The 15,867-nt window shown below is 44.3% G+C and overlaps 1 protein-coding gene across 5 annotated transcripts in view; it reads left to right on the top strand.

Annotated features, from left to right (window-relative positions):
* The window catches only part of CSNK1G1 (casein kinase 1 gamma 1), a 110,928-nt gene that overhangs the window by 66,112 nt on the left and 28,949 nt on the right, over positions 1–15,867 (top strand). For all 5 annotated transcript variants that reach the window (XM_087743881.1, XM_087743878.1, XM_087743880.1 and 2 more), the window contains one exon: positions 12,818–12,969. In XM_087743881.1, the coding sequence (XP_087600007.1) occupies positions 12,818–12,969 (152 nt within the window). The remainder of the gene's footprint in view (positions 1–12,817; positions 12,970–15,867) is intronic.

Consider the following 15,867-nt stretch of genomic DNA (forward strand, 5'->3'; position numbering starts at 1 on the left):
GCGAAGCAGTCTGTTTACTTGTCAGGAAGCAGGACCAAGGAAAATGAAGGTGATATAAATACCCAAGCCTTTTACATAGTCTAGTCAATATTTGCATATATATTTTTCAATGTAGCTGAGCTGTCTGCTACTCCATACTGTGTATTAAGTTAGCTTTTCGGGATTGCCTACGTTGCACATGTTTTTCTCATTCTGCGTTGCTCTTGCTTTACTCATGACCTGCTGCATGCTTTGTACGTACCAGTGTCCTTTATAAAGAAATTCTTTCCATGCCAGTTGCACAATGCTGTCATTCACGTAGCAATTAGGTAGGGGTCATTTCAGTAAGACTTGTTATATGGATGGATGTAAACAAGTCACCGTGGTGGAGCATGCTGCCAATACCAGCTATTTCATGGGGAACTCCCTGTGTGCAACGCTTTTCCCCAAGAGAGCTGGAGTAACTCGAGGCCACATAAGTGAGGGTTAATGCAAGATGTCTACACCCTTATTAAATTAAGGAGTGTGAACATACGCATTAGCTGTTGCTGTGAACGCTTTAATCTTCAGAAATCCCACTCGTATTTACCACCTTGATGGAAACACTGCCATGGCCAGGAGGTTGACCCAGCAGGTCACCCACAGCAAGGTGCTGGTTTGGGGCATGAGGTGCTGGGTGGAGATTGCCCCTCAGCACCCCAAAGTGGATTTGTGCTGGCGTGGAGCGACACGTGACCATGGCCTGAGGCACGTTTGTGTCCTGTTTCATTGTATGGAAAGGTTTGCTCATAGCTGTCACGCTGCAACACTCCAGATGAGCACTGCAGCCTTCTTTGAAATATTTGGAAATATTTTAGAATGTGAGTCTTCAGTTACTATAAGTATTTAATAAGTGACTTATTAGTCTGTGCAATATGAGACAAAACTGAGATCTCTTTGCACAGAAAGCAACTTGCGCCTTTGGGTCACATATCGTGTTTAATCATTTCCCTACTTCAGATCCCTGCGATAGACCCTAGCGCTCATTTTAAGCTATTGGGTTAATTTTCTAACAGTGAGGAAAAACTCTTCTACTTTCATTCTCAAATCTTGCAAAGAAACGTGCCATTGGAGATAGGTTTGAGATGCCTCAGCAAGGAGGCATGGTTTCATTCCTCTGAAAATGGCCTTTTTAAACAAAAAGTGCAACTCGCGGAGGTCCCTCACACTTAGCTGCACCCTTAAAGAATGGCGATCAGCAGCCTCAGGGTAGTCCAACGAACTTTAGAACTTGAGGGATTTCTGACTTCAGAGCTTTTGAACTGCAAAATAAAATGTAGTGGAATACTGTAAGACACCCAGTTAAAGACGGCCTGCTTTCAGAGGTGGTTTGCTGTTAATCTCTGGGGAACAATATTTTACTACCTAAAAATATTTGGTTTTTTTAATGTGGCAGTTCCCTTGTTAGGAAGGGCTTTCCTGAATGTGCACATTTCAGCATCTCTTTTAACATCAGAAGTTTTGACTTCCTTGGGCTAAATTTAGGCTTTGTCAATTGGAAGCTATCAGGTGCTTTTAAAGCAAGGCCATTAATATTTGAATATGAGATTAGGGCAGTTTCCTTTTTATATTTCAAGAACTCCTCATGCATCTCTTACTCTGCCGGTATTCATTGCAGTAATCACAAATCAAAATCCACCAACACTAGGCAGTGTGTGGAGGGGAACGGCAGGATGCTGGGAAGCCGAAAAATGCCCTTCCTGCAGACGCTTTTCCTTGAAACCTGACATGTCCCACAACGGTGGTCATAAATCTGTAGTAGTCAGAATCATTCATCTGAGTCATCCCAGGTGCCTTGTTGGGTTCTTCTGATAGATGGCAATGTCTACTATGAGTGGGTTGTGTGATGTGCCACTGGCCCAACTATTGTAAGGATCTAGCTGGGCTTGAGGAGAGGGACGGGCGATTTAATCACAAAGGTCTCTGTGCTGCTTCTGGTGCTTTCTAGCAAACCCTGAGCTGAAATATCTCATGCTTGCTAGCAGCCCAGGTTGTACGTGGGACTTTGAGTGCCTGAGCCATCTGAGTGAGGAAATGAAAATGCTGAATGTTTGAAGATAACCTTTGGAATTCAGATTTGGGGTGTGTATGTTGAATGGAAAACCCAATTTGACGATTAGGGCCCCAATAATTAGTAAGGATGCAGCAACCAGTTAGCCTTGCTGTTCTGCTTGTCCCCCTTTCCTAGCCCTTCTATGAAAATTTTTCAAGCTGTTGGGATGCTGCATGTAGAAACTAATTGAGGTCTAGAGCTATAAAAGTCGATTCATTTTCTGGATAGCTGATGTGTCTGGTGTTGAGTACTGCCTCGATTGAAACAAAGCTGATTCCCTTTTGGAAGGTGGGTGCCTGATTTAGTGGGATCCCTTTCACGTGTTTGTGCTTCCTAAGCACCAGAAGCATCCTATGTATGCTGAAGGTTTTAAGGTGCTCTACACCTTAAAGAGAGAAACATTTGAGCCGTGCCAGGGAGGTTTGACGCCAGTGAAGTTCTGGTATGTAGTGCTGCTCACCTCCCAGACTGACTATTAAATGGGTTTGGAGTTTGCATTTATGAGCAGTGCCCTGCCAGCTATTCAAAAACCTCCTCCCATCTCTAAAAGATAAGCTATAGACTCTGCCCCGAATCTGTAATGGATCCAGCTATGCCAGGAGAACTTTTCCGCAAGCTCTGCCCTGGGTGGAGACTTGCAGTTTAGTAACAATTTTTCTCTCTGAATGTGGCACAGTTTCTTCCTTCGGAACTCTGTTCCTACCTGCTTGTACTCAGCTATTTTAAGGTGAAACAAAGAGATGATATCCAAAGGTAGTATCTTATTTAGCATCTCTGAACTTCTGTTTCGCAGGAGGTTGTCCTGTAATAGGGGATGGGAGGTTTTCCTTCAGGCTGGAAGGACCGTGGGGGTAACACTTTCCTGCCAATCTCTTGACTTGTTGTGGAGAGCTTACATGTGTTTGACTCTCAGCATCCATCACTTACTAGCTTGATGCTATTGCAGGAGCAAATGTCCATCTCGTGGCTTTTTAATCAGTCCTCCTGTTGGGTCCTGCACTGATGCTAAAGCAGCTTTGATGGCAGCACAAAGCGTTCCTGCTATCAAGCCTCCCTCCCAGTAGGACCAGCATGAGTGTTTGTGGGGCCAAGCTGCACCCATGGCTTTGCAAGCAGGTCTCAGTGCAGCTGGGGGATGGCACGTAGGGTTGTGCTGCCAGAAATGCCGCCCAGATTGTCCCACCATGGTCTGGCATGCAGAAGCTGGCCAGCTTCAGCTGCCTGAGCATCGTCTCACTCCTGAGCACCCAAAGCAGGGGCTGCTACCCTTGTGTCTGATACCATTGTCTGCTTTATCCAGCTAAATTAGACCAGTCTGATCTGTCATCCAAGACCCAAATGCCATTGGATCAATGATGAACACCACCTGTACATGCCAGTTTTGCCTGGCTAGAATGATTCCTGGTCACTGCATAGAGACGTGGGTTGCAGCTGAGCTGTAATTCAAGCTGTCAAATTCCCTCTGCATTAACATCATGGCAGTTTCACCCTATTTTGCAGCTGGCCAGCACACCATAAGCTTAAAGTGTCACTTAACTTGCGCTGTAGATTTTTGGCATGTGGATGGGGAAGAAGTAGGGAGCCGGTAAGAACTCTGCCTCCAGCCGACAGTCTCCAATGGAGATGAGCTGATGAAGAGCAGGGGCCACCTGGGACTTGGTGTGATCAAATCAAAATGTTTCTCTGGACAGCAGAGGAGCGATTCAGCAGAAGTCTTTTATTATTGCTGCTTTCTTAGTGTTTTTCATGTGCCAAGAAGTAGCCTCTTCCTTGGCAGTGCTTCTGGAGTTAAATTTATGTGCTGCTGAGCACTCTCTTGCAACCACAAAGTTCTGTTGTTGATTTTTCTGTAAATATGTGTAATGTAATTAACATGCATAGCTTGTTCTCAAAGGAAAAAAATGCAAGCATACCCTTAGTCATCTCAACTTCTCTTATCTGGTTAAAACGTAGAAGCCAAAACCTGCTACTTAATTCCCTTCCAGCAGGCAGAGCTGACCCAATGCAAGAACTGCACAGCCAAGGAAAACTGAACAGGAAACAATTTTTCTTTGGTATTAACCAGCAGAACCAAGTTGTCCATCACAGGTGTAATCTGGCTTTGCGCTGACCGACGAAACACGGAGTGGTGACCTACAACATAGCAGGAGGCCACATCTTTCTTGCTAGATCCATCATGCAGGAGCCATGATCCCAGCTACAAAGGCTGCTGATAGCGCCTGGCTGGTTGAACAGCGTGGAGCCAAAGTGTGGGGTAATGTACACCTTCAAACCATGAAGCCAAGCTTGGAGGTAGAAAAGCAGCCTGGGGAGCTGGTTCACAATGTGGCTGTATTTTAATTCCATGACAGCTTTTTGGGCAAATCCCATTGCCTTCAGTAGGCTGCTGTAACCCCTCGCTTAACCCTCAAGAAGTTAAAAAAACTGCAGCACCACAGCTTCAGCAAAAACACAGGCTCTGCTGAGTGCACAAAGAAACCCCAAAACCAAAGCAGGAATAATTGAAATGAAACCTTTTGATATTTTCTTCTACCCTTGTCCTTGTATCGTAGGTGTGTGGGAAAAGGTAGATAATTAAGCTAGAACTTAAGCTAGAACTTTTTGGGGTGGTTTAAAATAACTCTTCTAAAATTACATACTGTTTTGATCCTTTTCTTAAGGTGTTATCTTATGTACCAGCTGCCATCGTCACTAGAACAAGAGATTGTTGCAAAGGGTATATTGATATAAAATCCAACGGTAATGTGGAGATTTGAGTGCAGTCATTTCCCTTGAGCCCTAGAAATGTGAATTCAGTCTCCCGAAACTTGTCAAAAAAGCAATTTATTGTGTTGTGCTTTATTCTTTTGTCTTGGTCAAGAATTGAAACAATTTCACTTGACTGTAGTTTACTTGCTACAGCTAAAAAACTGCCTGTGAATGGATGTTTCTGGGTAAATTTTGCAGATTTTGAAAGTCTTCCTGCAGCTTAGTCTTTCCAGCTAGGGCTGATTCTCTTTCCAATCTTTTTTTTATCTTTATGAACACAAATGTGAATGTCCTCTTGGTACCCTCTCTGAAACTGCTTCTTTCTTTGCGTGTGTGAAGAGTTGTTTAATAGAGTCAAGCCATGATATCGGGAAACCAGCTTGTACAACTCAAGGAAAATGACATGCCACCCCATTTTAATAACACAACAATCACGAAAATTGTTTTTTTGCAACTGAAGTAAAAATCAAATCATTTGGATTTTTACCAGCAGCAAGAACAAATATGTTCTTCCTTCTGTCCTTCCCATGTCTGTTTTCTTCTGTTCTTTTTCCCATACCTTTTTTTTTTTTTGTAGATTCACAATACTAACAAGCTACTCAAAACACAGCAGGGATTCAATACATCTTGCATATCCTGAGAAGATGCACAAAGTATTCTGGGTTTCTGGAATGAAGCTGGAGTCTCGGAGTCTGCGTGGATGCCACGCTTTACTTTTAAACTCGTTGGAGATGAGAGTAGCTCTGTCTACTCATGGCTTGTACGCAACTGTTGTACCATTGTGTGCCGAGTGTCATCTCTTCCTATTAAAAGCTCGGCTTGCTCTGCCAGTCATCGGGGAGAAGGTATTGATCCAACTTGTGAAGTTCTTCCTTGCTTTATTTCCAAGTACCTCTTGGGTTCAGAGAGTGTTTGAGCTGTGCCTCTCCCATGTCCAAGGGCAGGGGAAGCACCTTGCTCTGCCTTTCCTCCCTCTTGGCAGCGGCTCTGCACCCTTCTTACCCGCTGACGGGCTTAAGTGGAAAGTCCTGCCACAGCTACTCCTGCTGGGCAGTGACGCTGGAGCATTTAGCATTTGCTAGAAGGGAGATGATTCATTGCCCAACCGAAGCAGGAAAAAGATGTTGTGAAAAGCTGGCAGTGGAGTGCCAAGTGCCTGGCAGCAGTTGGAGCAAACAGAGCAGGAGGATGTTCAGGGGGAGCGTGAATAAGAGGAGCGCATAATGACGCTGTAAAAGGGCTGCTGAGATGCCATCTGGAATAGGATGAGCAGTTACAGAGGAGATATCTAGAATAAATGGGACTGGGAGCAGAGAAAGCCAGCACAATGGCCAGTTGAGGTTTGAGGAAGTGGCTACTGCAGCAACCCTCTCTGCCTTTCCTTGCTGGGCCTTGGGCAAGGGAGAGGAGCAGCTGGGACTGGTTCTTGCTAAGCGATGCTCTGCTGAGTGCCCCTTCTCCCAGAGGAGCCAAAGCCAATGGTGACCCAGCTTCCTCCCAGGCAGCATCGCAGGGAAGCAGGCAGGAGGCAGTGGGATGCTGCCAGATGCTCTAGGCAGGTCCAGTTGCTCTTCACCCTGTTCAGATGAGTGAGAGAGAACTAAAGGTAAACCGTGGGCTCTGAAACCAGAGTATCAAAGCTCAGGAGAGCAAGGAAATTATCCAGGAGCTTTACGTCGTAAGGTGGGCTGAAAATGGTCATGATTCCCAAGCACATTGGTTATCTCCGTGATCTTCATCAGAGTGGTGGGAAGGGAGCTGCCGCAGTGCCTACCCATCCTCAAACTGCAGTCACCACTGAGTCACAGCAGTGCTCTAGCCCCACTTCTGTATGTTGATGTTTGTGTGTGTGCATTGGATCAGCTTACTATTTTTAGGTTGTTTCCCTAATCTGATGCCGGTTCAAGGTTTGTAAAGTCTTAGAGCAATTGGCAAGATTGTGGCAGACCCTGTGCCATCACCTCCTTTTTACCTGCAACGCAGCTGCAAGTGAGCTAGTGCTAGAGTCAGAAATGGCATTTTCTGCTCGTTTTCCTTTGCATCTCAACTGCTGGGTGTTTTCTTATAAACAACAAGAGAAAATATTCTCAATCGCCCAAAATCTCTGTCCTTCCTGAGACTTCTCCAGTTACGGTTGAAGGTGAAGGGCTGCAATGAAAAGCTTTTGCAGTCCTGCTTTGAAATAAGACATCTCTGAAATGTATACAATCAAATATTTGAAAGACCTTTAGGCTAACTTTATTCCAAGTAACAAGCCTATCTTAACTTTTCTCCCCTTTTTCTATTTTTGAAGCAGATCATTCAGAAACCTGAAGGTCAGAATGAGACTATGTAATTCCAGCTCATAGATGTACCCCGTTAACCAATGTATTCGGGTAGATTTAAACCCACTGTCACGGGGCATGTTTTAAGAGGTTAAAAGACGAGATCTTGGCCCAGTTGATGCTGATAGCAAAGCTTCTGTTTCAGCCAGGATTTTATTCCGATTTGAAAATTAAGAGAAGGGTAGATCCTCATTAGTGTAATCAGCTTAAATGGGTTGACTACTCTAAAGCAATTTGTTTAATTTGTTTGGAACATGTTTAATTTTAGCTATAGATGTTCAGCTCTTGCACAGTTGCTATTTATGCTGTTTATCGTGTAATTTTGTGTTCTGTGATTTGTAAAAATAAACTTTCTGCTCTGAATGAGAATTTTGTGACAATCTACATCCCATTCATCAGTGCTGCTTTAAAATTGTGCAGGACTTTTTGTGCACTAATGCTGCTGTCATGTGTCTGCATCCTTTCTATGAAGAATAGTGCTTGCTGCTCACGTAGAGTGTATTTTTGCATCGAGCATCAGCCATTCATTTGATGTTGGATTGCTCCCCCCCTCCTTCTGTCTTTGGGTATCTAATTTGGGGTTCCTCAGGAGCGTCTCCCCTCTGCAATAGAGCTCAGCTTTGAAGCCTGCATGAAGAGAGGTTATGAAATTCGTCTGTATTCTTCTTGAAATTGAAGATGTCAGCTTCTCTTTATTTGGCCATGCCACATCTAAAGCCAGTGGAAACCAGTTTCCCATGGGAGCAAAAAAAGTTGGTGATTCAGAAGCTATCCATTGTTCACTTTCCACAAGTTGCGGTTGTCTCCTGGCGATCTGATGTATGGGGACTTGGCTTTTGCGCCTCCACTAATGTAGATGCCACTTGGTACCTCATCTCGGGTGTATTTTGGGCTGCTCGCTGTTGCACGAGGTTTACTCATAGCCTCTCATGATGCTCATATACAGAGCATCAGTACATATTCTCTGTCACAGCAGATGGTTTCTGCTTTCCGTGCCTTGCACGTGGGACAGATGCTGCAAAATCAGATTTTCCTTGGGCATAACCTTTGTTTGGCATCTCTCTGCCAGTCACCATTTCATAACTGGTCCTGGAAAAGGCTTTGGACTGTCTATATGACTTGTACATCTAATGCCTGGACTAACATGGCTTGTTGGAGTATGCTGGATGTCTGTTGAGTTATTAGGGCCGTTAGTCATGCTATAAAGCATGTGGCAGCAAGACAGCACTACTTGAATCAAGCAAAATGCTTGATCTTGAGATGGAAATTTGCTGAAAGGTGTAGTTCCCTGGTGTTAATCCAGATCAAATGAAGCTCTCTCCAAAAGCAGTGGTCCCGCTGTTTGTTACTGTTCCTGTTCTTGAGTTCAAGCTCAAGCAAACACCAAGCTTTTTTTGGGGTTGATCCAACTTATTCTTCAGCCATGTGAGCACAGGGAAACAGCGGGACAGGTGAGGGTTGAGTGAGCATGGGGCAGTCCCTTTTGGTGGCAGCCTGCAGGAGCAGTTAGAGTGTTAGCATCTTGGGAAACCTGAGGCCAGAGTCGTGTGGCTGCACAGGAGTGCAGTGGAAGCAAAGTCTGAGTTTTCAGCTTTGATGTCTGCATTTGCTCTCGTTCCAGCCGTGATGCTTTAATCTCCAAAATGCTATGCTAGGTTTTCGCTGTGCTCAGCTTGAATTTTTTCCAAGACATCGCACTGCTGAAATAGCAGAATTTGCCTGTGGATTCCAGTGCAGTGATCAGTCTGTGTTTGTTGGGGTGATAAACTTTCCATGAGAGCAAGGGTGGAGTGGGGCCTTTTACATACAGTCAAGCCAAATCACTCAGCAGCAAGACTGAAACCATTAAGCAAATTCAGATGATTTCTGCTTGAAGCAGCCTCCACTGTAATAAGCTGCTTTTTCTCCAAAGGAGCACCTGCATGTGTTGTGCCTGGATTTTCTTGCCTTAATAGGTTGGTCATGTTTAATGCCATGGATAAATTCCTTGTTTAGATGCTATTTCGTATACTAATTGCGTTAAACCGACCATGGGTTGTATTTCAAGTGTCGAATTGCACCTTTGAATCCTCAAGAGGAGACCCCTGCTCTGCCTGTGGCTTTTCATCCTGCACTCTTTGAATCCAGAACTGTTCATCTAGGACAGACTTTCACAGCACCATGGCTTTGTTTGACCTTTTCAGTCTTCTGCCAACACAATTGCTCGCCATTAAAAACCTCAAGTTCGACTGCCCAGACAAAAGATAATTTTTCCTCAATCAATCTCTTTTGTTGGCAACGTCCTTCTTAAGTATTTACAGATCTGCTGGTGATATTTGTGGAGTTCCTGTGGTTCATCATGGCAATGGATTCGGTAGGACCAGGATGCATTGCTTGTTGCTGAAATAGAGCCAAGCTATATCCTGAGTTATGCAGATGGGCTGTGATTAAATAAAATTTTATGCAGATTTTCTTAGGCTGCCCCTTTTACTGTTCATAAGAAGAAAGGGTCCAGAGATGCCTGTATCTCAAGTTTGCAGAGAAGCACCCTGAAATCATCTAGCCTCATCTGCCTGCTTGGCTCCTGCAGGCATCAAGCCTTAATATTTGCATCAAGTTTACAACTTCTCTTTTGAGCTTCACCCCTTCCTAAAATGATGCTAAACGTTGACTTGTGTTTGAGTGAGCTGAGGATGCGTTACCCTGTGTCCCTCATAACTTTATTTCAGTAACCAGTGTGGAGCTGAGGAGCCCTGGCTTGGGCTGGGAGGCTCTGAAGGGCGATGTTCCTTTGGGTCTAGGATGTGCGAGTGATGCAGCCTGGGTCTGAAAATGAGATATATGTTACAGCATTTTTATTCTAGCAAAGCCAAGAAGTAAGTTCTTGACTGCAGAGCTGGCAGCATTGCTGCTGAAAACCCTCAGAGAAAAATCAAACCCTAAAAATATGCCTGAAACTAATAATGTCTTCTGTAGGCTGGTACTTAGGATGCTTTTTTTAATGTTCTTCGCTACAGCTTCACCTTGCAGGAGCTCCCACCTAGAGCAGAGCCTTCCTGAGGTTTAAAGCTGAGAATGGTACTCCAAGCTCATGGGGTGCTTGTGGCTCATAAGGGTTTGAGTGGGTAAAGCTAACTCAAGGGGTTAGGACCCCAAAGAGTGCTAAATAGTTGTGTTGCTTCCTTTCCTACATGATAATCCCCATCTTTTGAGTCTTGCTGCAATTTGTCTTCCTGGTTCTTACGTCCAGTAGGAATTTAATTTTAATTGCAATGCTCTCTCTTTACCAAGTAAGGCTGTAAATTTACTCCTTTGCCCTTGCTCAGGGAATGGGATTCTTCACCTTCCTTAAGAGCCTTTCTGCAATTTTATTCTCCCGTATACCTTAATTAGCACACTCCTAGTCTGAGTGGTTTCTTTCCTGATTTGCACTTTTCAAGACTGTTATCCTGATGTAGAAATTGTGGTAGAATTACTCACTGTATATATATATCTTGAATTTATAATGGTCTCAGTTTTAAACTTTCCATAGAATCTTCTGTTATTCTCTTCTATTATTCTCTATTCTTCTTCTATTTTTCTTTAAAAAGTAGAGATGATGATCTTGGTATTAGAGGTAATGTAGGTAAGTCCTCATCAGATTTTACTGAAAACTCAACGGCTCACCATGAGTTACTTCAAGAGCTATTGTAATTATTCAAGCCTTGAGCACTAAGCTGATGGCATTAAATTATCATTCATGTTGGTCTGGGGATATTTGAAAATGTTTTGGAGCTGCCTGGGTCACATCCCATCATTGTTCGGCTTTCTGAATTGCTTGTGCATCAAACCATCCTCTTTTCTTAGAGGACTTAATTGCTGTTAATGATTCCTAAAACATGAAGCTCTGTTAGGAGCAGTAGCCTCCTCAAGACGAGGTTGGGTAAATGTTTTACACAGGACGTAAAACTCTGGTTAGACTGGGAATTCCTGCAATACTCTGTAATATCTCATTAATGCGTCCTGATGACAGATAGCTAATATGATTCCCCAAGCATGTGAATTAACGAGATTAAAACCATCCTAAGGTAATCTTTGTCAAGCTGCATTTTGTTCTTTTTGAGTAATACATGGGAGCATAAGTTCTGTAATATTTAAGCTTTTGTAATCTCAGCGCCACATTTGTTGTATTGTTGGCAAATTGATGAGTGCTGTTGGGCAGATTAACAAGGCTTTCCTAAATCTGTAGTACAACTTAAAGTTCTTATGTTGCTGACACGCTCCAGCCTTAGTGTTTCCCTGTTTTGCTGCCTTGACCTGTGCTGGGCCAGGCTGCCTGAGCATGCCATGCAGCAGATACAAAAGTGTGCAGTTACAGACGCAATTTAATTCTGATGTCTGACAATTAGTGAGGTTTTTTTGCTGCCTTTAATATTGATCTTTTATATAAATATAGTTGTGTATATGCATTTACTTAAAACATGCTGTAAAATTTATAATCACTCTCCTTTGAGGTCCCATGCTATATAATTTACAGACGTCAGTGCGACTTTGTGAAAACAGGCTGCGTATATAGTAGTGCTCCCCACACTGAATAGCAGGATGTCATACCTTTGTGTATTCAAGCAAAGATGTTGTTTTGACATAGGACAAACCCCTGTATTTCAAAACAAAAACCTTTCCATTGTGTATTGGCACCATTTATGAGATGTAGACTGGAAATATATTTTTAAAAAAAGGTATTACACGGCTTGATACTGATGCTGGGCTGCTGAGCGCCTGTGCTAGATGCTGATCAGAAAAATGTGCAGTTACCCCTGCACTGAATTCCTCCCTGTATGGGCTGGTTTGATTTTTCTTTTTGACTAAAAGGTAATCCAGGGAGCTCTAAGTAGCTCAGTGAGTGTTCAGACACCGAGGCTGTTTTTTTCCCTTTTCTTCTGGTGCCTTGCAGAAAGCTAATCCACGCAAAAAGCCACTGTCAGCTGAGTATAAATATTGCGTACTCTTGCTGAGAAATCTGTTGCTGAGCTGTTAGGTGGGAAGGGTAGGCTCTGGCTCCTACCAGTTGGGTGTCGAGAGTTTTGTGTACAACTTACAGCAAAATGGTTTGCACATATGCTTAATGACTATGATTGCTTATTTGTACATGGTGATGGGTCAAAATTTAAATCTTTGCTCTTTTTTAAAGGAAAACTTTTTTTTCCTTTGTCATGAGTATAATAAGAGTAAACTTTGTGTAACGTTGTGCTGAAAAACGACGGCTATGTGTTATCTTGGTTGAAAAAGCAACCCTTTTTTGGACATGCCTCATTTTCTGAAAGGGCTATTATCTTCCTAACTGCTCAGACGAGTGCCAACCCACGTTTGGGGTTGTAATCTGCCTGGTGTTTACTGCAATGCAGGGAACTCCGTGTCTTGTTCCATAAGTCCAAGTGTTTAAGCTGCCAAAGCTAGATGCTTTCATGTGGTCACGTTATTGCTTTGAAATCCGTTTGTCTATTCAAGGCTGTAGCTGAGCAAAGCCTGCACTGATTTGGCCTTCGGTTCATTCACAGTGCGTGCTGAAACTTATTTGCTTGCTGGGCAAGATCAAACAGAAAGGACACTCAAGAGGTAAAAATAAAAGCTCTGCCCAGCGAAAGATTTACACGCAGGAGGAAGGGTATTAACATTGTCCTGTTGACTGATTTCGATTCTTTTCATATTCTTCCAGCTGAAGGGCTTCCCCAGGTGTATTACTTCGGACCATGTGGAAAGTACAATGCCATGGTACTAGAGCTGCTTGGTCCTAGCTTGGAAGATTTATTTGACCTCTGTGATAGGACGTTCACTTTGAAGACGGTATTAATGATAGCCATCCAGCTGGTGAGTAACAGCGGGCAGGGCTCTGCCCAGCAGCCTCCACAATGCCAACTTGCGTTTGTGTCAGTCCTGGGTTAGCTGAAGGATGGGGTTGGCACAGTGCGAGGTTCAGGTGTGTCTGTTGGTTGGAGAAAGAATCTCCTTCCATCGTAGAATCACAGAATGGTTTGGGTTGGAAGGGACCGTCAAAAATCTAGTCCAACCCCCTGCCATGGGCAGGGACATCTTTCACTAGATCAGGTTGCTCAGAGCCCCATCCAACCTGACCGTGAACACTTCCAGTTGTGGCCCATCCATAACTTCTCTGGGCAACCTATTCCAGTGTCTCACCAGCCTCATTGTGAAGAATTTCTTCCTTATGTCCAATCTTAGCCTGCTCTCTTTCAGTTTAAAAATGTTGCCCCTTGTCCTCTCCCTACAGGCTTTGGTAAAAAGACTGTCCATTTTTCGTATAAAAGAAAGCTTCTCAGGTTTAAGAAAAACTCTTTCTTATGAAGGGAAGGTCAAATTATGCTTATGAGCAAACTTGCTCCTTGCGTAGCAAAACCAGTGAAGCTGGATTCCTCTGGACTTGTGTCCTGTGTCCCCTACAGGCCCCTGCCCCAGTGTCTACCCCAGCTCCCTCCCTCTGTTTGGACATCCCCCAGAACACCTCATTTCTTACCCGCTCACTGGGACACAGGGAGCACAGCACCCTCCCACGCTCCTACCAGTTTTACTGGTTTGGTGCTACCAGGCTACTCATAGACTGAAACCTCTCAGAGCGATGGGAGCTGAGATCTCCTTAGCCAAAATACCAGCATATGAGATCTCTGCCTTGGTCAAATTTGGTCAAAATTGGCCAATGGGTTTAAATGACTGACAGCTGGAAAATAATAGATCTATGGGCAGCATCACAGAGCCCCTGATTTGCCTGAAAAGGAAGGGGAACCAAGCTGAAAGTGGTATCTTGGATTTGTGTTTGCGTTAAAAGTGAACAGCGTGAAAACTGAATGGTGAGTGAACTTCCACAAGACGGTAGAGCCAATCAGTTATCATTTTAGTTTGGCTTTCTGGTTTTCAGCCTGTGGTCTGCAGATACCCAAGTGACACAGCAGAGGTCGGACTGTATATTCACATTAACAGATCTGTGGATAGAAGTGTTGAAGGAAAGAAAAGATGGTAAGGGAGGGAGGAACACAATCCTTTCTAAATAAATTGAAGTTTGCCACAGCAAAATCTCAAATGGAAAATTGAGGTCACAGATGCCGAAGTCTGAACAGTGCCTGCCTCGTGTTGCGTTCATGAAGTTGTCCTCCTATGGCTGAGTGGTCTAGTTTTCTTGGTTTTAAGTGTTCCTTCATCAGTGGAAAACCAATTTATAGTATTGTTTTTGATTAAATCAAGTGGCATCAGATGGCAAAGCCTTGGATGTAGCTTGTATGACCTTTTGGTTATAAAGATGTAAAATGTAAAAATGCAAATTTATTCCCGTGTGACTGCTGGGGAAATCAAGATTGTCACAGCAGTGTCCGTTTGCCTTTTGCCAAGCCCTAGGGCTGCAAATTAGCTCTGTACTTGGACGGTCTTCACTGGCATCATCTGCTGATCTTGTGACCTCACCTGGCCTGCCAACTCATCTAGGCACTGGTACCAGTTTGAAAAACAGGTGCTTAGGGTGATGCAGGGGGACACCAAAAGCAGTCGCAAATAGAGGAGTTGATGTTCTCCAAAAAGAGCAGGCAGTGCTGCTCCTTTTTCCATGGGGAGATATTTTAGGACCTTTCCAGTCTTCTCAGGAAGATTATATGAGTTACCAGCTTGGAGCATATGCATTTAAGGAGACAGATTTAGCATCTTCAGGTGTGCCCCATCTCCTTCCCTGGGAGGTTTCCTGGGATAAGGGCTCACCTGGCCCTCAAGAGACGTGTTTTCTGAAGGGGCTGGCACTTACTGCTCAACTGGAACGAAAACCCTTCGCTCCAGCCACAAGACTATGGGGGAAATTGTCTTGGATTTATCATAGTTCCTACGCTAAATCACTGCAGTCACTGTGTCATGCTCCAGTGTCAGAGACACATCAGAGAAGGAAAGTTGGACTGTCAAATTCAGTGGGTTCACATCCATAAATTATGTTTTGCTCTTGCCTTTGACCAGCCAAGCCTGCTTAAGCTGCTGTAATTCTAACCTCAGGCATGAGGAGACATAAGACTTCCCTGCCAGAATCCAGTGCATTGCACGAGCAGTGTTTCTCTCCTCTGATGCTTGACACACCTGTTAACGAAGCCCAATATACAAAAATGTGAATGGCCCAGTACCACCTACACAGCAGAGAGGAGCACTCTGCCCTGATGTAGGGAGTGAGGGACAACTCAGCACATTGCAGAGAACTGCTACTCTGGTTTGGTTCTCACCAAAATGTCATCAAATTACATTTTTTTTAAGCCCAGGAAGACCACCCAAAGCTAAAGCAGTACTACTTGTCTGGGAGGCCCCTCTGCAGCATGTAGCTTGGGGAGCTCCCACGAGATCACCCCAATGCTGAGAGTCACCTTTGCGTTGCCTCCCCTGCCTTGGGCTTGATGCTCTCCAGAGGGGGAGGAAGGAAATGTCTGCCATGGATGTCTTCGCACTAGTTGGAGCAGCAACACTGGTAGCTAGGGTGCCCTGAGCTAGTGGGATGTTAGGTGTCCATCCCTTTGTCCCCTAGATCTTTCTCCCCTGGCTTGCATGTAATGATCCCCATGTCTTTAGGAGTGTCCGGTCCCTTCTCTGCTGTTTGCGTGGTTCCTTGCCATTGCCTGCTGAGGCTCAGCCTGACAACAGCCAGCTGCTGCTTTCAAGGTCCCATTTAGCTGCCTTCTCCCGCCTCTCCCTCCCTTAGCCTGACTGCTGCTGCAGCACATCTGTGACACATCTACA

The sequence above is a fragment of the Nipponia nippon genome, unplaced genomic scaffold, assembly GCF_047370975.1.
Source record: "Nipponia nippon isolate SJK-2023a ecotype South Korea unplaced genomic scaffold, ASM4737097v1 scaffold_9, whole genome shotgun sequence".
NCBI lineage: Eukaryota > Metazoa > Chordata > Aves > Pelecaniformes > Threskiornithidae > Nipponia > Nipponia nippon.